Source organism: Mesoplodon densirostris, chromosome 4 (genome assembly GCF_025265405.1).
Source record: "Mesoplodon densirostris isolate mMesDen1 chromosome 4, mMesDen1 primary haplotype, whole genome shotgun sequence".
Lineage (NCBI taxonomy): Eukaryota > Metazoa > Chordata > Mammalia > Artiodactyla > Ziphiidae > Mesoplodon > Mesoplodon densirostris.
In genome coordinates this window covers 147565943-147589388 of record NC_082664.1, presented here as the reverse complement: position 1 = coordinate 147589388, position 23446 = coordinate 147565943, and the positions used below count along the sequence as shown (strand labels likewise).

The window sequence follows — 23446 nt, the reverse complement described above, 5'->3', positions numbered from 1 at the left end:
AGATAAAGAAATGGCTTCAAGGTTGTTTGCATTCCCCCAATAACTTCTCTGAAGAATTCCCAACCAATCTTGGATATGAAGAGACTAAAAACAATGAACTACTCTAAGGAAACAATCCCCTTTACGGTGCTGGAATACACTCCAGCCATACTCCTGTGACCAAACTCTTACAAGAAGTAGCCTTGAGTCATGAAGCTACCTCACTCAGCCCTTGAAACTTTTCCTATCATCTAGCGGTACATTACAGAAAAAATTTTTAATTCTTGAGTCATTGTATGGCTTTATAAAGGCTCTCAAACCTATTATTCCTGTCCTCCAGTTTGTTGAGAGAGGGCTGTAGGGCCAGTGTTTACCAGGTACTATTTTAAGCACTGCCCACCAGTGCATAAAATAAAGGCCCTGCCATCATGGAACTTACATTTCTGAAGCAGTTTACGTTGACAGTTAGACAAGTTAACAAGGAAGCCAAGAAAAGGAAGAAAACAAGAAGGTTGACAAAATAAGCTTTTCCAAAGAGAGTGGTTTGACTATCAGGATTAAGACACACCTGGGATCATTGATAAAGCCTGGAATATTTGAGCAGAAATGACTGCTGTTGTGATGGTGCTGAGTAGGTCACCTGTAAAGAGCATTGCCTCATTCTCAGAATTTACTCTGAAACTTCAGTCTGTTTGAAGTGGCTTCTCTCTGGGGTCTGTCATCCTGTGTGAGGCTAAGACAGGACAGTCATGACAGTCACCCTGGAGCTTACATGGTCACCAGAACCTAACAGCATTCGTAGTTCTGAGCGTCCCCCGTCTCTCTAATGAATCCCCTTCCTAACATCAGATCCCTTAATTCCTGAGCGTTGGCCCTTTGTCTTCTTGTCTCTCTCTGAGAACAAGTTTTCCCTTTTTTATGGCTCAGCACTCCTCTTTTACCTGGCAGAATGTTGAAGCAGAAAGCTCTAGATTGGTCCCTTGATACAAAGCCAGGAGAGCCTTTAAGAGCCAGGAGAGGGCCCTTCAGCTGCCCAGCCTCAGTCCTCTGGGTTCTCAATTCCTCTTTATCCCCCAGTCCCAGCCTATGACCAGGTAGCTTTACTGCCACCATGTCTTCCATGTAATATTCTTCTCTCTTTGTTATCTTCCTCATTTCCTCTCTCCTGGATTTTTGTGGGTCTCTCCTCATCCCTTTCCTTCCATCCTCTCCTCACCAAGTTTGCAGGGCCCTTCCTGATCTCGCCTCGACCTTCCTACCCTTCTCCTTTACTTTCCCTACACTCCAGTTGAAAAGAGCAGCTCTGCTCAGTAGTCATCCACCACTTCCTCTCTCTCTAGGCCTTTGTCCTTATTCCTCCCTCTCTGGGGATGTTCATTTCCTATGTCCCTAAAGGACTCGCCTCGGTGCCAAGCCCCAGAGGCCGGCATGGGCTCTTCCTGGTCTACCCTTGAGCAACACTGAGCCTTCGCTCTTGTGGGCCTCCCCCCAGCTTCTCCTTCCAGACATGGGTATTCACATTTTGTCCTTTCCCCTGACTAGAGTATAAAGTCCTCAAGGGCTGAATCCATGTCTTACTCACCTATGCCACACCCATAATAACGCTCAAAACACCTTCCCTAGTAGACAGTCAATAAATATGTGTTAAATCCATCATTTTTACAAAGATAATTGGTTTGGCCAAAGGTGGGATGGCTTCCTTCTAACATAGTGAATGTGTTTCTTCTCCCCTTTAGTTGTGTCTTTCCCCAGCCCACTGAAGGAAGAGAATCTGCTAAACGTTCCCAAGCCACTGCCAAAACAGCTGTGGGAGACCAAGGAGGTGGGTGGACAGCTATGTTTGTTGTCACTGAATATTTGTACTTCAGAGGTCATCGTCAAATTCTGCTGAGGAGAAAACAAGAGGAATTGGGAAAAAAGGCAGAGCGGATGTCTGGGGACAGAGATAGGAAGAATGTACTAGGGAATGATGGTTCAAATAAAAATTATCATTGTTGTGTTGATGAATTAGTACAGCGATCTCTTGCCTTCCTAATTTTCTGAATTTACTCATTCAGAAAAACCTGTTGTTCCCTCACATCTCATTTGTATTACAAGAAGCACTGAAACCTGGTTACAAGTCACAGGCAGAATTTTCTGTTTTGTAGCCAACACCGCCTGCCAGTCACCAGCTTCTGTCCAGGATTGCTGGTTTACCAGATATTACTTTCTTTAATCAAGGCGATTTGACCTGAGTCCTCCAGAAGTCAGAAAGGAAGTCCTCTGTTAAATGGTTTCTAAGAGCCTTCGAGTACTTGTCCCTGTCTCCACCATGGCTCCCTCTGTGAACTCACCTGCTGTGGAAGAGAGGGAGGCCCCAGCAGTACCTGAGTTGGCCTTTCTTCCCATAGAGAAGCTGTTGCCTTTGAAAGAAAACAGTGTGTCTGCCCTGGCCCTGAGATGTGCTGTTGCAGTTGCTTGTATTGTCTCGTGCTTGACCATCACCACCTGTTCAGGCTTCCTTTAGTCAGTTCCAGTTTCTTCTGCCAAGTCTACCAAAGTCATCATTAGCATTAGGGTGGGCTTGAATGGTCTTTTGTAAAAGCAAGATGTTTTGATGTTTAGTCTTTTGGGGAAAAAAAGAGATTTAAAATTCACATACTTAAACATAGGAGAAGCAGCCCACTGTCTTTGGCTATGGAGGCCCAGGTGGTTTTGGACGCTTTTATCAGAGGACAACTGTATCTTCCCCACAAAGGGGGCAGTGGCATCCACTCTTCCCCAAGTACCAGGGAAGACGTGCTCTCTCTGGGAAGAGGTGTTCGTCTCCTCTTTTAGTTCTTTTTTTGCCATACCACACGGCTTGCAGGATCTTAGTTCCCTGACCGGGGGTTGAACCCAGGACCATGGTAGTGGAAGCGCCGAGTCCTGTCCACTGGACCGCCAGGGAATTCCCCTCATCTCTCTTAGTTCTTATGGATTTGCAGTTCTCCATAAATCATTTCTGGGCGAAGAGTTGAGTTAATAGGTTCATTCATTTTATATATATATATATATGGCACCTGTTGCCAGGCATCCTGGGTGCAGGGATACAGTAATAAACGAAATGAAAATCCCCCCCATCCTGGAATTTAGATTCTAGTTGAAATATTTTTTTTCTACTGTCATTAATTTCCTCTTTCTTCACCCTGTTTTATTTTTCTCTTTTCTTTTCCTCTCAGGCCAACTGGAAAATGAATGTTTATTTAAAAGCTCTGTATGAAAAATATTGGCCTTTTATAAGAAAATAATGTTCATCTAGAAGATAAATTAATAAAGCATCAAATTAAGAAAATTTGTTAATATTATGCCTCCGTTATGCCTGGAAGAGTCTAGTCAAAGCTTAAATGGCTGCTTTGTGGGGATGCTGTTTATATGTGCTGACTCTCATTTGCACTGACTAGAGTCCCAAGATACCTGCAAAGATACTTTTTAAAAACTTGAATTTGGCTTGACAGTGAGTAAGCCCAGCTTTCTGTGTCTCTCCCCAGATCCAGTCCCTGTCAGGGCGCCCTCGATCCTGTGATGTCAGAGGTGGCAGGTAAGCAGTGTTCTTTCAGTTCTTGGCTCAGAGGGCATCCTGAAGGTTTTCCCAAAAGGATAGTCTTACTGTTTCATCAGAGAACTCTTGGGAAATTTCACTTGTTATACATAAGTTGAAAGTCAACTGAATTTTCACAAAAACAACAGCTCCCTTTTGGTACTCATATTTCATTTAAAGTAATTATATTACATAATTGCAATAACAAATAAAACCGCCATAAATATATTAGAGAATAACACAGCTGACTCTCAGTAAACACACAACTCCATGGGTAGAAGCAGAAGCGTGTCCGCATTGAGAGGGGCCCACCAGCCTCGCACCTTTGGCAGCTGTGGGCCCCTGGCAACTTGCTGACACAGAAGTTAACTTGGAGAGTTTGTACGAATATACTGAATGCCACAGAACTGTACACTTAAAAGGGATAAATTTTATGTTATATATGTTTTACCACAATTTTTTTAATTAATGCAAGATGCATAAATAGGAAAATTTGCAATATAAAAAGAATTTCTATGGAACAATTAATTAACGTATTTAGGAGTATACAACTGAAAGATTTGAGACAGCTTTCAAAAATATATGTAGTACTAAAAGATTAAGACGTTCTTGAGGAAATTGGGACCAAGGAAGAACACGGAGACGACAGTTAAGGAAGCCCACACGTTGACAGACACCGTGAAGACGCGAAGACAGAGCCCATCAGTGCCATCACTTGAGTGACACAGACGCTGGGCGACTCTCGCGCAGGTCTTCGCAGAGAGGACTGAGCCCTTGGGACGCACGGCGGTGTCCCGAGAGCACCGGGGGGGCCACCTGGGGCTGTTGACCACAGCATCCCTCAGGGCTGCCCCGCGGGCTTGGAACCAAAACCCGCTCAGAAGCAGCAGCTCCTTCCGGGGCCAAGATCATGTGGTTTGAAATCAGGACCCTTGCCTGATCTAGCTGAGTGCAAGCACGCATTTCAGAGGGTCTGCAGAGGAACTAAATCTACATCAGGCCGTCCTATTTATCATTCCCCCCAGTAAAGCCTTCTCTGGGTATCTAACTGCAGTGAGTTCAGGGCACTCCATACTCAGTAGCTGTAGTGCAGGCATTCTTTTTGGCTAGTTAAATACAAACGCATGTAATTAACAGCCCGCTGAGCCGAGATGATCGGAAATTCAAAAAGCCAGCCAGGACACATGCCTGGAGAGAAGACCAGCACCCCTAGAGGTGTAGGATGTCCCCACAGATAGGGCTGAGATTCTTCTCAAGAGCTCATTTTGGCTCAATCCTCAGACAAGTGAGTGATGGAGGCCCCTAAGGCCTACATTTCAGAAGGGGGCTACGGTACTTTAAAGCCCTTGTCCCCACCCCCGAGAATCTTGAAGGAGCTGTTTCTTAGATAAGGAAAGTTGCTTTCTTGTTCTTACGTTAGAGATAGAATTCTATTCAGTGACTCCTATTCATTCAGGTATTGATTGACCCCCTAATTCTAGGCACTGGGGTAGAGCAGTGAACAAAACAGATCACGTCTCTGCTTTCAAGGAGCTAATGCTCTAGTGGAGCGAAATAGGCAAAAACAATTAAGCAAATAAATATATGCCCTGTGTTGGTAAATGCAGGGAAGAAAAAGCACAGTAAGGAGAGAGGCAATGATGGGTGTCTGGGATCAGATGATATGTCACCAGAACCTGGATGAAGGGGAGGGGAGGGCCGAGGGGGCAGCAAGACCCTGAGTGAGGCGGGAGCGTGCCTGCAGAGTATGGAGGCTGGTGTAACCTGACTCAGAGTAAGGTCAGCATCATCAGAGGGGTTTGAACGAGGGAGAACATAATCTGCCTTATATCAGATCCAAGAGGTGACTCCAGCAGGTCACAACTATATTTGGGAAGTTACAACTTGTATTCCTCTCAATTGGAGAGAAAGTGCTTTGAATGTCACTGGCGACCTGGGTCATGTTTGTCACAGTTACCTTCTCCATCCTTGCTCTGTGCCGCCAGACGCTGTTCAGCCTTCCCCCCGCCTCCTTCTGCCTTCATTCCGACCTAAGCACCCATGGAGCTTTCTTCTCTCAGTCAGAGAGCCCATCTGCCCTCATAGCAAGCAGCTCTGGGTTCTCAAGTTTATTTCCTAGTCCTTGGCCTTAACACTGCAACCAGCCATCCGAGAGACAAAGTATCACATTCAGTTTTTCTACAACCAAAATCATCCTTCTTCCTCATCCATCAAATCGGACACCTTTCCTGCTTCCCCATTTCTTTTCAAGCCTCCATAGTTATCCCAGTCCTACTTTTACTAAGAAAAGAGAGACCATCAGGAATGAATGCTCAGCTTCCCTCCTGCCCCTACTTCCCCCCTCGCCATCCATTTTTGTTTCTAGTCTTAGGGACACAGGTGTCCCTCTGTTCAAGACTGATAGCCTCACCCATGTCCTTGACCCTTCCTGAGGCCTCTCTCTCCTGCTTATCCTTCCCTCTTCTATGTTTTCAGCCTTTCCCTCTCTACAAGGTTTTCTCTCTGTGTTTAAATATACTTAAGGATTCTGCACTAAAAAGTCCCTCCGTGACCCTGCATTCCCTTTTAGTTACTTCCTTCTCATTTCCAGAATTCTCAGCCACAATTTCTGAAAGAGTATTTACTCTCGAGGGCCCCCTCACTGCTTGTCTATTCCTCAACCCACTGTGGCCGGGCTTCCACCCGCACTGTTCCGATGGAGCTGTCCTCAGGAGACATCCCATGACAGGTCCTCCCGTATTACAGAAACTCAGTGTCTAAAACAGAATTCGTTGTCTGACCCCACCACCTACCCTTATCCCCAGTCTACTGGTGTGCCTCCGTGTTCCCTGTCCTGGTAGGGGTGGTTCCACTGGTCCCCATGGCAGAAAATCGGGAGTCATCCTTGAGTACTTCCTTAAATATCTCCAGAACCCCTCCCTGTCTCTCCACCTCCATGCTCTCATTGTGTCTTGTCTGACTTTTCAGCAGCAGCATAACTCACCTCTCTGCCTCCAGGCTCTGCTCCTCACACCCTGTCTTCCTCCCCCAAGTCTGTCCTAAGAATGATGATGTCTTTTCCCTGCTCTCAACCTTCCACTGGCTTCTTGTCATCAACGCGTCAGTTTAAGCCTCATGTGCTTTCTCCCTCCTCCTCCAGGCCCATCTCGCATCATATCCACCCCTCCTAAACTTGACCTTCCTGTGGCAGCTAAGTTCCTAGGGCACACAATATAATCACGTGCCTCTCTGCTTTGCCTGTGCTGGGAACTCTACCTGAAATGATTTCCCTGTTTTGAGCATCTGAATTCTCGAGCCTTCCAACTCAGTTCAGACGTCCTCCAGGAGGCCCTCTCCAGCCTGCTGGTCATTCCCTCCATACCTTATACCATCAGGTTCTGTCACTGTACAGTAAGTCCCCTGCACATGAACCTTCAAGTTGCAAGCTCTCAAAGATGTGAACGTGCGTTCACGTGTCCAATCACGTAAGTTAGTTCACGTATCTGGTGTACATGGCCACGTGCGTGCATCCTCTACAAGTGGTTGTGCTTTTGTGTTCTTTACAGTACTGTATAGAGTACAGTACTACAGTGTCTTTATTTCAAGCCCAGCATGTCCGGAAGCAAGCGTAAAAGCAGTGGTATATAGCCAGTTGTGGTAGTTGGGTACCTAGGCTAACTTTGTTGGACTTAAAAACAAATTGGACTTATGAACGTGCTCTCAGGATGGAACTCGTTCGTATGTAGGGGACTTACTGCACTACTAAATGGTATTACGTTGCCGGTTGTTTTCTTTATGGCTCTTTCTCTCTGCTCCGTCCGAGTCTCTTGAGGCACTGATGCCAGTGGCTGGCCCCGGGAGGCGCTCTGCTGGTGTGCGCTGTACTGAGTCCGGTGTCCTCAGTCGAATTCATAATCTCTCCCCGTGCCCCATTCCTGGCTAACGGCACTTCCTCCAACCATTCTCCTCCTCTTCAGCCTCTCTATTCTCTTCCTAGATCAGACCTGAACCACACAGGCGCTTCTGACTGGCTCCCCGCACCTCTCGTTCTGCCCCCTTAAGCCATCCTCCACGCTGCAACCACAGTGACATTTCTAAAATGTGATTCTGATGCTCCAGCTTAATCCTGGGCTCCCTGTCTCCTGCCATCCCTGACCCAGACTCTTCAGAGCATCATGTCATCGTGCCCTTGTTTTCTCCCTTACCTGCCTCCCCCACCTCATCTCCTGTCCCCTGTTCCCCACTCTGCCCCGACGCCTTGGCCATGCTGCACTGCTTGCAGTTTCATGTGCGCAGGGTCATGTGCTTGGTCAAGGCTTCCCTTCCCCACCCATCCTCACAACCCCAACTCCCGCTTCTGCGTTCCCAGCGTCATTTGTATCAGACCTGGCCCAGCGAGCTTCCTGCCGTACTGCAATCGCTTGCCTTACCGGTCTGTCTCCGGCCTGCCCGTGAGCTCTAAGAGCAGTGCCCCCTCAGCCCGGGGCCACACAGCCCCTCCCTGGGCCCACATTTCAGAGGTCTCTGCTCCCGTGGAGTAAGGAGTCCAAGGAGCCACAGGGGATGCGGAGCTTGGCCAGAGCTGGCCCCTAGGCTGGGATATCCATAAGCGTGCCCTGTGGTGCAGAACAGGGCTGGGGGAGAGACGGTGGCGTGGACTGAGGGTCGGGGCTGCCTCTCTGCACGTTCTAGTGTGGAGCTCCAAGGAGTCGGAGAAGTCTAAACTCGAATCTGGCCTTCCAGGCTATGACAAAGGTACAAGTTGTCAAGACAGAAACATAGAACATAACTCATTTAAAGATTTATTGATTTGATTTATAACTTTAAAACATTTAAACTAGACGGTGTACTAGGCCTCCGTTTGTACTCTTGCTCCAGGCCTGCATACACCCTGCTCATTCATCATCCCACCTCCAGCACTTAGCCCAGTGCCTGGGCACAGAGTGACCACCCAACAGATTCTGACAAAGGAATGGGCACATCTCTTTCTCACTTTAAAGTTTATGAAAACTGTAATTGAAAAAATATATCTTGGAAGGCACCTGGTTGATACAGAGATACTTTTTTGGTAGGAAAGATAATTTAGCATTGTAGCAAAAGGAACTGAATAAATACAAAGCAGTGCCTCACATTGTATATAGTGCTTTATAATTTTCAAAGTACTTTTGCATCAATAATCTACTCTTATCTCGGAAAATATTCCTGTAAGGTGGGCATCCTTAGTCCAACATACCAGGTAAGCAAATTGCACTTCAGAGAGGTTAAGCCAAGGATGCACGTTTTCAGAACAAGGAAGAGGCAGAGTCTACACGAGGACTTAGATCTTTGGTACCAACTGCTTTTATTGAACAAGGAAAAGTATCATACATGTCCTATTCCCCCGAGCAGCGGAATGCATTTCAGAAAGTAATACTTATCTTTCTTTTCTCAGCGCTTTTCCACACAGTGGTCAAAACATGGGCCTCTCACCCTTTCTGGGAACCCTGAACACTGGGGGGTCATTGCCAGATCTAACCAACCTCCACTACTCAGCACCCCTGCCCGCCTCCCTGGACACCAGTGACCACCTCTTTGGTAGTATGAGTGTGGGGAACAGTGTGGGCAACCTTCCCGCTGCCATGACTCACCTGGGCATAAGAAACTCTTCTGGTAAGTATTCCCCACTCCATAAGGACCTTGTCTGTGTCCCCTGGTGGCTTAACCGTAGGTGGTACCTGGCCAGGTGGCATGTTAGTAAATTATAGAATGAGAATGACTGCATCTGAGTTAGAGATAATAATTCACTAGCTCTTGTAGCTCTCAACCCTGCTGACATTTCACTTTGGTGGTTCTATTTCTGCTGGATTTGATGAGCTCTGGAGAGCTCTGTGAAACCTCATTCTTTATTGTCTTCACCAGCCCGTGTGTCCCAGGGACTTGGAGAATAAGATTTGAGAGTCAAGGAATAAGTGTCCATTCTATTCTGTGTTAGCTGAACAATGTTTGTTGCTCTTATCAACATATGATGATCTTTAATCATTACAAATATCTCTCTAGATCCCTCCAACTTCCCATTGGATTTCAAAAGAGAATACCTTGAATTTTAGAAAATTTACAATGGATACAAGGAAAATGTTTATACTTAATAGATATGTATATTAAATAGAAATCTACCACAGTTCAAAATTCTTGGTTCAGATTTTCAGAAGTGCTTAAAGATGTAGCATCTAGCTGTACTAAAAAGCTACCCATAATGTGACTTGGCTGTTACTGTATGAGTTTGAGTGCCTGCAGCTCAGACCACATGTTGAAACATGACTACTTTTGTTTGAACCCTGACGGACACTCTTGTCAATGTCTAGGACAGGTATTACAGCCCTGGCCGTAAGGGGTCTGGGAATGATGGTGTAGACCATGTCCTTTAGAAAGGATCCTCAGTTATGGTCTGTCAGTGTGGTTACCTGGAAGATTCTCTGATGATTACAGCAATGCTGCCATTGTGCTACATAATTTTAGGTTTGAAGAATTGATTTCAGAGACCATCTTTTTTTGTTGTTTTTTTGGCTGCATTTGGGTCTTCATTGCCGCACGTGGGTTTTCCTCTAGTTGTGGCGAGCGGGGGCTACTCTTCTCTGCGGTGTGTGGGCTTCTCATTGCGGTGGCTTCTCTTGTGGAGCACGGGCTGTAGGTGCACAGGCTTCAGTAGTTGTGGCTCACGGGCTCTAGAGCGCAGGCTCAGTAGTTGTGGCGCACGGGCTTAGCTGCTCCATCGCATGTGGGATCTTCCAGGCCCAGGGCTCGAACCCGTGTCCCCTGCAATGACAGGTGTATTCTTAACCACTGCGCCACCAGGGAAGCCCCAGAGACCATCTTTATTTTGGGGTCTTTGGGGTCATTTTATTATATTGCTGCTTTACTTATGTGACCTTGGTGAAGGCTCTGAACAAGGACATCCAAGGTCACATGAGTAAAGCAGCATTGGCACTTAGCTCCCTTGGGTTTTGGGGAAGCTGGCATTCTCCAGTACAGCCTTTGTGCTTAAGTTTTTATAGTTTCTATGCACTCCTTAAAGATTCATGGTACGCAAGGTTGCACATACATTTTTTAAGATGTGTGTGCTTTCTTTCTGAATGGGTGGGTTTTTAAAAAGTCTAAATTCATATCTTTAGCTCTAATTTTAATTCTTATCTGAGCCAGCTCCATCTCTGACCTTTCCATGGGGAGTTGAGCGGTCGAAGAGACATTGTTCCTACCTTTTAAAAATCACTTGCCAGCTGAAAATGCTTTATTTTGTCATTTCTTCATTTCCATAATTTTAATCTAATGCTTAACTTTTTATCGACATGAAACAACACACAGTTCTGCTCACCCCAGCTGCTGGTACAGGAATAGTGGGCTGAGCTCTGAAAAATGGGGGTCACCCGCTGAGATGCACCGCAGCAGCAGCAGCAGCAGCAGCAGCATTCATTTATGGAGTGAAGCCACTCTGTCAGGCTCCAGGCCAGGTGCCAAAGAGTCAGCAGGGCATAGGACAGGGTCCCTGGCCTCGTGGAGCTTGTGCCCTTGCAGCATGTGTCATGGAAATGCCTTTCCCAAACTCTCTTTCTCTTGCTAAAATTCACACCCCTCCCTTTCAGATAAAACAAAGCACCAACAAAAGCTTCCTTTTCCCTGAATTGGAGTAGACCGTGATGAACAACTTCTCAGGAGCCAGAAAAACAAAGAGAAAGGAGCCCTGGGGCAGGAGACGTGGGAGAGTGTCCCTTAGCTGCTGTGATCAGGGTGTTTAAAGGGCCAGGCCCAGTGAGGCAGCTCCCTGAGAGCCACGAGTCTCAGTGAAGGCAGCTGAGGGTCCTGGCTGTGCGCCTGGGACAGAGGCTTCCAGGGGCCCTGCGCGGAATTGGTTGTCCAGCCCTGGGGTCTGTTCCTTGGGTGGGAACAGAGTACACTGAACATTCGCCTCTGCTGCCCACCCCGCTTACCTAGTCCTGCTCTCCCAGTGTGGTTTACACAGTCTCCTTCTTGAAAAAAAGCCATTCTCATCTTGATGGCATCGTCCCTCTCAGTCTGAGTGTACCTTTTCTTTGCTGTTGGTACCATTTTCAGTAGGAGAGTTGCCCAGAGCTCCTTCTCATACAGAATCATCATCAAATACAAGTAGTAGGAAGTCGAGTTTTCTTTAATCTTTGGAAAACAGAAGATTTGGTCTGAAATTATGACAAGTAACTTGTGAATGTGTTGTCTTCTAGGTCTGCAGAGTTCTCGAAGCAACCCCTCCATCCAGGCCACGCTCAATAAGACAGCGCTTTCCTCTTCCCTCAACAGCCACCCACAGGCATCTACTCCCAAGGCCTCTACGCTTCACTCTTCGCTCCGTCTCTTCTCCCTTAGCAACCCGTCTCTTTCCACCACAAACCTGAGCGGCCCCTCTCGGCGTAGGCAGCCTCCCGTCAGCCCTCTCACGCTTTCTCCTGGCCCCGAAGCACATCAAAGTTTCAGCAGACAGCTCTCTTCAACCAGCCCACTGAAGCCGTATCCTGCCTCGCAGGTAAAAGCAAATGAACAGCGAAACAGACTGAAGCAGTTAGGAATTGGATTAGGTCCTCACACCGAGCACTGTCTGGTGAGGTCTGAAATGCAGTCAGTTCTCACTTCTGTGCGAAATCAAATGATTCAGAATGCACTAATGATTTTCCAACAGCAGATTTGTTGTGTTGATTGCTCTTAAGCAAACGCTGAACAGTTTGCAGCACTCTGGTGAAGTTGGAGCTGGAGGAAAGGGTTGGGTATAGAGGGCTCAATCCAGGCATGTGTGAAATAGCTGAGGGAAGCCAGGTTGGGATTTTAAATTTGGTATGGAAAATCAATAATTGACTCTATGAGCACTTTGAGCCACAGAGGAAAGCCAAGGAAGACATTTAAATACCTTCCTGAAGCTTTGATATTGGATTAGACCTCTTCCCTAATTACAACAACAGATTTCATCAACAATACTTCTATTGTTGATGAAATACTAAGTACAATAGGATCATATCTCTGTAAAAGGACCCAAATAAATCTGTTTAGAAAGAGGCACATTTTGAAGTCACAAGCCTGTTACAGAAATTTAGGGTGGGAAGGTCATATTTTGACTTGTTGACTTTGTTTCTATTCTAAGTTCTTAGGGTGGCTCTTACTACCATCATGAATATGTTTTTAACCTGTTGGTCACTCCCTAGATACATTATAACATCACTTACTCACCACTTCACTATAAATGAGTAATGATTTAGCAAGAAAGAGTTGACAGAGCACAGCAGAAGGAGTTAGCAGGTCCAGTTATTAGTTACTCTTTACCAATTAGTAGCTACGGGATCTTTATTATATGAGTAATCCCTTTCGGGAGAGGGTAAGAGGGTATTTCACGGTTTTTTTAATGGTTATTTTCATGTTATTGGATTGCCTTTTATTCTATTTTGCACGATTATTTTATAGGATTTTAAATATTACTCCTGCTTTCTGGTTACATTTTAAGGAGAGATAAAAAGCATCCTTTTAAAGATATTTTCATTTTTTGTTTGCTTAATATTTTAAAATATTTTTTTAAAATCAATGTTATTCGTGCACATAATTTAAAAAGTCAAATACTTCTAAAGGGCTTGTTGTGAAATTACAGTTGTCTTCCCCTCCCTCCCCGACTAGCCATATTTCTCACTGCGTGGAGATGGCTACTTTTGACTAGCTACTCTTTTTGGTATATCAGCATTATTTCATGCTTATTTTGTTCTAGATTTTTAGTGTTAGGTACTATCTAATGACATCCTACCATGGAAGATTAGGGGTTAGTTCTCTTTCAACTCCCCCAATCCCCTCACTCCCCACTCCCCACACATATTTCCTACTCACCCTCCTCATCTTCACAATGTGGTTTATTATAGTTTTGATTAGAGCAATACTCAGTGTTTAGTGTTTTCATGGTTATAATAATGCAATCAGAGTTGAACCATAGTTTACTATGAAATAACAAAATGAACATCTTTTTCTCCTGGGAGTTAATAAATGTCTTACTTTTTTCTCTGTATGTATTACTTATTCAATCCCAAGCTCTCAGGGTTGGGTAGATCTCCTCTCAATACAGTTAAAAATGAATCCTCTAGTAGCTTTATAAGAAAGAGTACATGTGACCTGGTGTGACTTCACCGTGTCTTCATTCTGCCCACCATTTAACTAATAATTGGCTAAGCATACGATTCAAATTTTAAATAATTTTCTCTTGAAATTTTGAAGGTATTAATCCATTGCCTTTTAGTTTCTAGAGTTGCTATTGAGAATTCCAATGCCATTCTGATTCTTAATACTTTGAATTAAATTTCCTTTTTTTTCCCCTCGGGAGGCTTGTGGAACCTTCTTTTTGTCCCTAGTGTTCTGAAACTTGAAGATAATGTGGCTTTATATGAGTCTGGCTCTTTGGTGAGTTTCTTCAATCTGGAAACTCATTGCCTTCATTTCTGGGAAATTTTCCTTAATTATTTCTTCAACGATTTCTTCTCTTCAGTTTTCTCTGTTTTCTCTTGAATGTATGAATGTTGGATGTCCTGTACTTTTCCTCTAACATCTTATTTTTTCTCTCCTCTTTTCTCTCTCTGTCTTTTTTCTCTTCTTTCTGGAAGAGTTTCTCACCATTATTTTCCACCCTTATGTTGAGGTTTTCATGTCTGCTCTCATACTTTTAAATTGCCAAGAATTTTTTTGTTCTTCTCTGAATGTTCCTTTTTTATAGCATCATACTTATTCCATGGACGCCATATCATCTTTGATCTCTTTGAGGTTTTTAGTGGTCATTTTTATTCCGGTTTCTTTTATTTTTATTTTTTGTAATACGAATTTTCCAAATTGCATAGAAGTAGAGAACATAATATAATGAATCCTCTATACCCATCATCTAGCCTCAACAATCATCAGCATTTTTATAATCTTGTTTTATTCATATCCCTACTTTTTTTTAATATGTATATATTTTTTGGCTGTGCCGTACGGCACGTGGAGTCTAAGTACCCCGACCAGGGATGGAACCCACGCCCCTTGCATTGTAAGTGCAGAGTCTTAACCACTGGACCACCAGGGAAGTCCTCCATATCCCTACTTTAAAAAAATGTATATAGAGGTACATACTACAAATAGTTTAATATGTATTTCTAACAGATAAGGATTTTTTAATAGCTCTAAATATTATAATGATAATGTTGTTTTTCATGACTACTTCTTCCTACATAGACTTCTCCAAGTTTCTTTTCTCAGTTTGACTGCTTGGGTCTCTGACTTTCATTCACATGTTTTCCTCATGGTCTGGTGATCCTTGGCACCCTGCTCATGTTTATGAACAGGACACACACACACAAAAACTGACTGGAAGCTCTGTGTAGGTGGGTGGGCTTGTTGAATATGGTCTTCATGGTAGAGTGATCTAGCTCAGCCATTTCCTTGGGGAACCTCTGGTGTCATAAGTTGGATTTTCTCCCAACCTGGTCAGATCCCCAAAGGATGCTATCCCGATCTTGCTCCTGGCATGTGCCTGGATCCCAGCACTCTGAGAGCTGAGTTGGGAAAGAGAGGTGGAGGACTCAAGATGCAATAGTGGGCTTTCTCAGAAGCCCTGTGTTTTCAGGAGTGCCTCGCCTTCTACGGTGTGTTGCACCCCATCCAGAGACCCTGAGCTGTACTCTCTCCAGAGCACAGCCCTCAGTCTCCCGCCGTGCAAGGGCTCTGGAACCTAACTGCTGCCCATGAGCTCCTCCAGGTTTAGCTCCATCTTCACCCGTTGCTGCCTGCTGCCCCAGTTCCAGACCCCTTTAGGGATTCTGTGATGTAAACCAGAGTGTCTCTTGATTTTCCCCGCTGCCAGCTTAGCATTTGGCTTTCTCAGCTCTGCTCAACCAGCTACTACTTGTCCATCTGCTTTTCATTTTCCAAATTTTGTTGCCATTTTCTTCTTTCTCATTATCTTTGTCCTCGTGTTGTTACTTATCCTTTCATGTTGTTTACGTTTTAGTGTTGTTTATTAATGTTTATGGTTGTTTAATGTTGTTTTAGGGGTTTTAGGAGAGTTTTGGGAGACAGCAGAGCTAAATACTTTTTTCAGTCTTCCATTTTTAACTAGAAGTTTTGGCTGTGAAAACACAAACATGATTTTCACTGAGAAAACTGAGATGAAACTGGTTAAATTGGCTGGGTTTTGTTTTGTTTGTTTTTTAAGACAATAGAAGTTGTCATTGAATGGAAAATGTTTTGTGGGGAAGTGAGATTTGAGATATACTTTGAAGCATACAGAACTGGGCTTCTCAGAGCATAGTATAGACTATCAGGGTGAGGAGAATCTCAGGGTTTTTCCTCACTTTGACATTTCCTGATCATAAAGGACTTACTACTAGAAACTCAGAAGCTAAGTAGTTGGTGGCTTTGTTTTTCAGGTGGTGTCCTCAGATCGAAGCCCGCTCTCCTTCCTGCCCACAGAAGCTCAAGCCCAAGTGTCACCCCCGCCTCCTTACCCCACGCCCCAGGACCTCCCCCAGCCTCTGCTGCAGCAGCCCCACGCCCAGGAGCCCACTGCTCAGCAGCCCCAGGCAGCCCCATCGCTGCCCCAGTCAGACTTCCAGCTCCTCACGGCCCAGGTGAGTCCCACCGGGAACACCAGGAGGAGGGAACGCTTAGGTCTCCCCGAGTTCCAAGCTAAATGGTCCCCTCCTTCTTTCCTGAAGGGCTCATCTTTGACCAGCTTCTTCCCAGATGTGAGCTTTGACCAGCAGTCCATGAGGCCAGGCCCAGCCTTTACTCAGCAGGTGAGTGGTCGCCGGGGCCTGCCTCTTCCTCGGAGCAGGAACTGCTACAGTCAGGCCTCTTCCGTGGGTGGAACCCACACCAAACAGACTCAGTACTGCACTCCTCTGACCTCAGGTGTGCTCAGCGGCTGGGAGAGCCTGGCACCGCCCCAAGCCCTAGAGGCTGGTGCTGGCTGCCTTATTTAGTTGTCAGGCCTCAGCAGAGGACCTGTTTGAACAAGTGGTAGAAGACTTGTGATGACACTCTAGCCATAGAATTGTAGAGTCATTGATGCTGGAAGGAACCGTAGCAACTCACAGATCTGTCTGTCATGTTGAGGAGACTCAGACCTAGGGAGGGGCTTTGCCTCGGCCTGAGTTGCTGTGCCCCGCACAGTGTGTGGCCTCCTGGGAGCTCGTCCTGGCTGGGGCAGGGGTCAATCCCAAAGGTACTTTCGTTCAGGCTTTTGCTTTTGCTTTTTAGTTTCTTCCTAACACAGACCATTTTTTAATATCCCTAGATTTTATAATATTCAATAATTATGGTTTGGGCTCCAGGATATATTATGGAGAGAAGGAAGAGCACTTTCCAGAACTTAATAATAATAACAGTAAAATAAATAAAGACAGATGTTTCCTGAATAGGCCATGGGGAAGCCTCGTGGTAAGAACCAATAGTCCTTGCCTCCCCAATTTCTAAAGAAGCCATTTGAGTCTAGGTGAGTCAGTGTGTTTCTGAAAAAATGATGGAAACTCCTACTTTTGAAAGATTTTTTTAAATAGTTTAAAAATTAATTTCAGGAACGGCACCTAAAATAGGCCCCAGAAACTGGGAACTTCATGGTGATCTGTACATATTGAAGTTTCTCTGGTACTCAAAGGTTATATAGTTAATAAATTTTCATTAACAAAAAAATAAAAATAAAAAAAATAAATAAGTAAAGTAGGCCCCAGTTCTAACCCATCCTCATAGAGGCTTTCTCGCAGAGAGGGGCTTGCCTGTGGTTCCTCCCTCTGAGTGAGCGAAGGAGAAGGTTCTGCTTTCTCGTTTTTCTAGAAACCAAAGAGGAAAAGAGCCCATCACTTCCTTGGTTACAGACAGGGCTTTTGAAGGGCTCCTTCAAAGGTGGTAGTTTCCAGAGGCCTTTGTGTGCTGAGGAGGGGAGGTGGCTGAGACCAGAGGGCCCGCAGAAACCATGGCCCGTGGTGTCTCCTGGGATGGCATAGAGGGCCAGGCAGTGTGCAAACAGGGACAGGTGTGGCCCTCAGGGACCCCTCCTCTACCGCAGCATCCCCTTGCCTGAGCAGAATGTTCTGTGTAGGCTGTCGCAGCGGCCGGGTACCCTGGGATCCTAGAGAGAAGGGACTGTAAGAGAGCGTTCATGTCTGGTTTTGCTTCGGGAGCATGCACTGTTCTGTCCTTGGAAACAGAGATGGTCCCTTACAACGTGACCTTTGTTGCTTCCAGGTGCCCCTGGTGCAACAAGGTCCCCGAGAACCACAGGACTCCTTTCATTTGAGACCAAACCTGTATTCCAACTGCGGGAATTTCCCAAACACCATCCTGACAGGTGAGTGCTGCTTCTTTTATTTCACTGTGTTTCTACAGATACCACTGTAAGATAGTTTAGACAACATAACATTATATGAAGCCGAAAATGAAAGTCCTGCAGCTCAACTTGACCTTTCTGAGATGCAGGTGTCCAGCCCCAGAGCCTGTGAGGCGGTGGGGAAGGGGCCTGGTGACCCAAGCCTTTTCCGAACTACTTAACTTCCCGTGATTGACAACTGTTCCAAGGGAGAAAACCTGCAAAACTGGGAGTTGTGGGGCTGACTGAAAAGAGCATAGATTCCAGAGCAAAACCATAGGCCCAGGAGTGGTTGGGACACAGGTTATGACTGTCCTGGTCGGGAAGATGACAGGAACGGCATTTTGGGGGTTGTCATCAGTTGTGTCCTTTTAGTGACCTGGGCCCTCACGCCTCCTAATCCGCATTGTTTTCCCCTCCCGCTGCCCTTTCCAGAAGACTCGAGCACCAGCCTGTTCAAAGACCTCGGCAGTGCTCTGGCAGGCATGCCCGAGGTCAGCCTAAACGTGGACACTCCATTTCCATTGGAAGAAGAGCTCCAGATCGAACCCCTGAGCTTGGACGGACTCAGCATGCTAAGTGATTCCAGCCTGGGCCTGCTCGACCCCTCTATTGAAGAGGCGCTTCGAGCTGACCGACTGTGAACAGAAGGGAACGGGGCGGGAGGGCTTGTTTCTGAGACAGAACGGAATAGGACGGAGCCAGCTGCAGCCCTGGGCGTTAGTTATCGCGGGCTCTGACACCGAAGGAGCCAATTCCTTGGTTCCCAGCTCTCAGACGAGGTCCCATCTCAGATGCCGTGGCTCATTCTAGACCACAGAGCTGGGCGCCGCCCCTCAGGCCTGCGGCACAGGTCCTGTTGCTGCAGGCAGGCTGCTCTGGGGCTTCCGATGAATTGGTCGTCACCACAACCGTTACATCTTTTACTGGCCATCTAATCGGTCAGTGTGTAAAAATATAGCAAGAGGCCTCAGTAGCCTTGTGTAGTGCTCAGAACCACTGATCTCAATCAACACTGAAGAAAGGACCCGGAGTGGGGGGCGGTTAGGGGCCACAGGCCTTCGGAAGTTGGCTCAGCTTCCAGCAACGGTACCACAGCCCCACGATGCTTTCTCTGATCCAGCCATCGTGGCTTAGCGGCGGCAGGATGTTCCAGGGCAGAGCGGAGGGCCAGGGCTCTCAGAGGCCTCACTCAATTCTAACGTGAAGAAGGCTTTTTACCACAAGTCCAAGAACAGACTTGAGTTAAGCAAACTGAATTCTAATTTGTTTCCCCCCCCACCCCAGTTTGTAATCTCTTTTCTGCTGCTTCAGAACCCCTTTTCCTATGGACAAGAGGAAAAGGAAGACTATTTTATTCAGTCACTGAAAAAAAAAAAATCCCCTGGTAATAGATGAGCCTGAAGAGAACGGTGCTTCTTCTTGGAGGCTGGGGAAGAGAGAAAGGGGGCTGCAGTATCTCAGAGACACACGAAGTCCTCCAGACAAGTTCCGGACCATACAGTCCTCCCTCTCTACAGACCAGCTGGAGGGAGTGGCTGGAGGTCTGGATCGGGCCCACCCAGCAGCTGCACAGCAGCAAAGGGAAGCTGTTTCTCTGTGGAATGGGGGTGGTTCATGTAACCCCACTAGACTGTTAAGCTCCTTGAGGGCAGGGACTGTGCCTTAGTCATCATCGAACCCCTAGCACCTAACAAGTGCCTGGCGCTGGGCAGGTGCTGCAGAACCGTGCGTCAAATGCACACGTGAATGAGTGAATGAATGCACAAATGAATGAATCTGCTTTGCTGTGAGGCAGTCTAATCTTTCACTGTTCCTATCCCTTACCAAATCTTCTCAGAGCTTCAGCTTTTCTAACACTTGTGCCTGTGGTTAAGTTAAGCACGCACTTTAATATGCTTTTAACACTAGGTGACCAAATCCACGGTTAGACTGCACGCCCTGTTCTCCTCCAGAGTATGCAGGTAGGTGGAAACTGTCTTCTGAGTGCATCCAGAATGGCTCAGCAAACTGAGGCCTCCCACCTGCCGGGACCTCAGGGGTCCTGACCACCTCAAAAGATCTTCCGTCTCAGACCCAGGTTTTGCTCTCGATTGTGTTAGGAAGAGATTCATTCTCTGAGGTTGAAGAAATAGTCTATAGTAAAATGAAGGCCTAATTTATGAAACCATCATTAGTCATCAGTTTCTTAGCACAAAACAGTATTACTGTATTTCCACCACCACCTGCCCCCTCTGACTTAGTCCAGGCCAGCCCTTGACCAGAAACCTGATGGGTGGGTTTGGAAGCCGTCTGGGGAGGAGGGTGGGCAACGGGGCCGAATGCGGGCATGGGTGGACAGCACAGAGAGGACAGACACACTGAAGGAGGGGTGAAGATGTCGGAGCCTTTGCCCAGACAGCCGGCCAGTGTCCTTCCAGGAGACACCAGGGGTGTTGCTGAAGGGTCCAGACTGCTCCCACCCAAAGAAGCAAGGCTGCACCTTGTGGGTCTGAATCTGACACGTGTGCCTGGTGGCCGGAGGGGTCTGTCACAGCGTCCTGAGCTGTTAACCTCTCCAGACCTTGTCCCATTTCCTTCTGTCTTCAGGGGGATCCCTTCCCTCCAGTCTTTCCAGTAACCTCGATCGTGCACTGCTCCATCTTCACCGTGGAGCCCAAGTCTTCCCGCCTCACGTTCACCCTGAACCCCCGCTACTGAATTAGGAAGTCAAACCAGAGTCCTCCCTGCCTGAGCTCTGGCTCAGGGAGAGGCAGTTGGCCTCCCCTTCGAAGCCATATTCCCAGTTAAACTTCCCGATCTCAGAGGACAGTGACTTTTTGTTAAAGTAAAAGGGCCTTTCATCATACACAGCACCCCAGTGTGCCAAAAAAAGCCAGATCCTGGCTGCCTTTCCTGTGTCAGAGACCCCCACATCTGATCTGGCCTTTCAGACAGGGAGGAGTGCTGATGTTGTAAGAGGTTTTTTTGAAAACTGGAGGTTCCAGGATAGTCTGCTCTTTACACAGTGCCTTACCCACAGGGATCACTGGTGTCAGGGTCCCAACTCTTCGCACAGCAGCCCAGTCTTACAGCTAGAGACCCCGAGACCTACAGGACCAAGTGTGCTCCCCCTGGGCACTCACCAGGGACTCGTGGAAACGGAGGCTCTTGGGAAAAGTGACTTGTTTGGGTTGGTATAATGACAGTGAGGTTTAGCACTGAATTCAATTTGTCCTGAGGTCCATCCATCCCATCTTTTCCTGTGAAAAGGTTTTGGGCATTATATAACCCACGTTGCCTACATGGTGTCAAGGACACCCATGGACAGGGGTCGCCCTGACCTTCTCGCTGCTGCCTTTGCAACAAACCAGGCGTGGTCCTTGGCATCTGAAGTGGCTGCAGACTTCAGAGTAAACTATTTTTCAGTATTTAGTTTTTCACAAGAAATCGATGGTTGTACTACTCTCATTTACTAGCAGTTAAACAGCATAGCACTAAAAACCTATCTGTATTTTCTATTTTTCCCTTCTGTACGTTTGTGGTTTTCAGGACATACAGTGTCAGGAGAAACTTTGATGATGTCAAGGTCAACATGAATTCTCCATTGTCCTGTTTCATTTCTCCTAAGTCTACTGTATATTACCCGAGCTGAAATCTATATTCCAGTCCATTTGCGTATTTGAAGACATTTCCAACTCCGCCTCTCATCGGCTCTTCTGATTCATGCACAGACGGTTCCAAGCGTGTGTCTTCCACTGCTTCATGATGGAACCATCACAGCAACTAATCAGACTTCCCGCCAGTATCCTAGTTCCCAGGTCCCTTGTTAAACAATATTTAAAGATTGGAATTTGTATAAAGTAGCTTCCAAGTTTTATAATGCATCATTTTACATCTTTCGTAATTAAAAGCAGCACAATAAGGTTGTATGTGCATTTGGTGTTTTTCTTCAGCCTCGGGTGAGGTGAACTGGCGGAGAGCCCTTCTCGCTCAGCTCAGCCTGCAGTTAGAGATTTCTGGTCCGTGGCCTGCTTCTCACGTGTTCTTAATACTTGCTGTTGCGCCCAGTCCTGAGAGAAGTTCAGAAGGAAGTGGAGGCACGCTGTTCCTTTGAAGCCGCGTGGACCCAGGACAGAGACATCATTGTAGGGGCTCAGGATTCTGCTCCCCTGCTGGCGCCCCTTCCAGACCCCCCGCCTGCCCTCCCCTAAAACCCCTCCCCTTCTGAGGTTCAGGCCACTGACGCTACTCTGCCTCATGTACCGGGTCTTTAGCCCTTTCTCCCGTTTCACCAAAGACTTGGACTCTGTTTTCTACCCCCAGACCCCGTCCCCATGTCCCAGCAGGGCCCACAGCCCCGGCCTATCCAACAGCAAACAGCCTCACCTGCCTTCAGAGACCCACTTCCCCAGCCACACGCAGGGCTTGTCATAAAGGTGACTCTTCTAAAATCCTAGAAATCCCTTCTCTGACCCCAACTTCCTGAGCCACCATCTCTACTCTGGTCCACACACACCCTGTTATTTGACCCCACCGAGGATATACTGTTCCTTGTCCCTCCTCTCAGTCTGCCTGTCCTCTCCTGTCCCTTCCTTCCCCGGCCTGGCCCACTGGGTCAGAGGCCTTCATGACACTCTCATCAGCCCTCCTCTGCTCTGATCCTTAAAGTTTCTCTGCCAGGAGTCCCGCCAGAACCAACCACCACACACTGTCCTTAACCCCATCCCTCTCCTGCCATCCAGGGGCACTCCAGACCTCTCCTCTCCTCAAGGCCCTCATCAGGGCCCTGCTCTCCTCACGACCAGGAACTCCAAGCCTTCAGGGGGCAGCTCCCTCCGCGTCCCAGCTGCTTCCACCTGCACCCCACTCCATCCTTTTTCCTGGTAAACTTGCCCAAATCTATACCCATCCTTCCCACCTTCCCCTCTGCCTTACCTGGTTCTCATTTTTCATGTGTGATTGATCTGTGCTCCCTCCAAGGATTCCCTGCCCTCTGCCAGGCCTCCTTCTCATCCTCTCCAGTGGCTCTTTCCCCTCAGCCTGTAGATGGTCTCCTCCTCGCTAAAAACAAACAGTGAAACACTTTCCTCCAACCATGGCCCTGACTCCCTCCCTCCCTCCCTTCCTGGAAGAGTTGCTCATGCTCAGCTCCCTTCTCAACTCCTCTGGCCTGTCCAGTCCCTCTCCTCCTTGGCCCTCCCCTGACATTTGAGCCCTGTGGCCGCTCCCTCTCCCCCCAGATCCTCTCTCCGGCTCCAGTAAATCCTTTTCCTCTTGTTCTCTCAGGGCATATCCATCTCCGATGTGTACCCTCCTCCCCTGCCATCTCCTCTCAGACCCACTGTCCCCAGGCCGTCACCTCCAAGCTGATGACCTCCCACATCCAGCCTCCTACCCCACCTGCCTATCAGTGCAGGTGCACCCGCACTCCACCCTGTGCGGCCCGCTGCACCGTCCTTCACAGATCTGTGGACACCGGCAAGCGTTCATCATCACCTGGGACACCGGCCTTCCCCACGGGGCTCTCGACTCTACGAGGACAGGGGCCGTGTCTTCTACCTGAAATCTACAGCCATGGTGCCTGG

The 23446-nt window shown here is 47.2% G+C and overlaps 1 protein-coding gene across 2 annotated transcripts in view; it reads left to right on the top strand.

Annotated features, from left to right (window-relative positions):
* CRTC3 (CREB regulated transcription coactivator 3) overlaps positions 1 to 21783 on the top strand; it is a 110357-nt gene extending 88574 nt beyond the window's left edge. The window contains exons 8-15 of one of the 2 annotated variants that reach the window (XM_060097437.1): positions 1716 to 1801; positions 3489 to 3538; positions 8949 to 9166; positions 11746 to 12044; positions 15943 to 16143; positions 16231 to 16311; positions 17759 to 17861; positions 18318 to 21783. In XM_060097437.1, coding sequence (XP_059953420.1) covers positions 1716 to 1801; positions 3489 to 3538; positions 8949 to 9166; positions 11746 to 12044; positions 15943 to 16143; positions 16231 to 16311; positions 17759 to 17861; positions 18318 to 18523 — 1244 coding nt within the window. In that variant the 3' untranslated portion in view covers positions 18524 to 21783. Of the gene's footprint in view, positions 1 to 1715; positions 1802 to 3488; positions 3539 to 8948; positions 9167 to 11745; positions 12045 to 15942; positions 16144 to 16230; positions 16312 to 17758; positions 17862 to 18314 lie in introns of both variants that reach the window. The other variant, XM_060097436.1, reaches the window with a different exon arrangement.
* The last annotated feature ends 1663 nt before the right edge of the window (positions 21784 to 23446 follow it).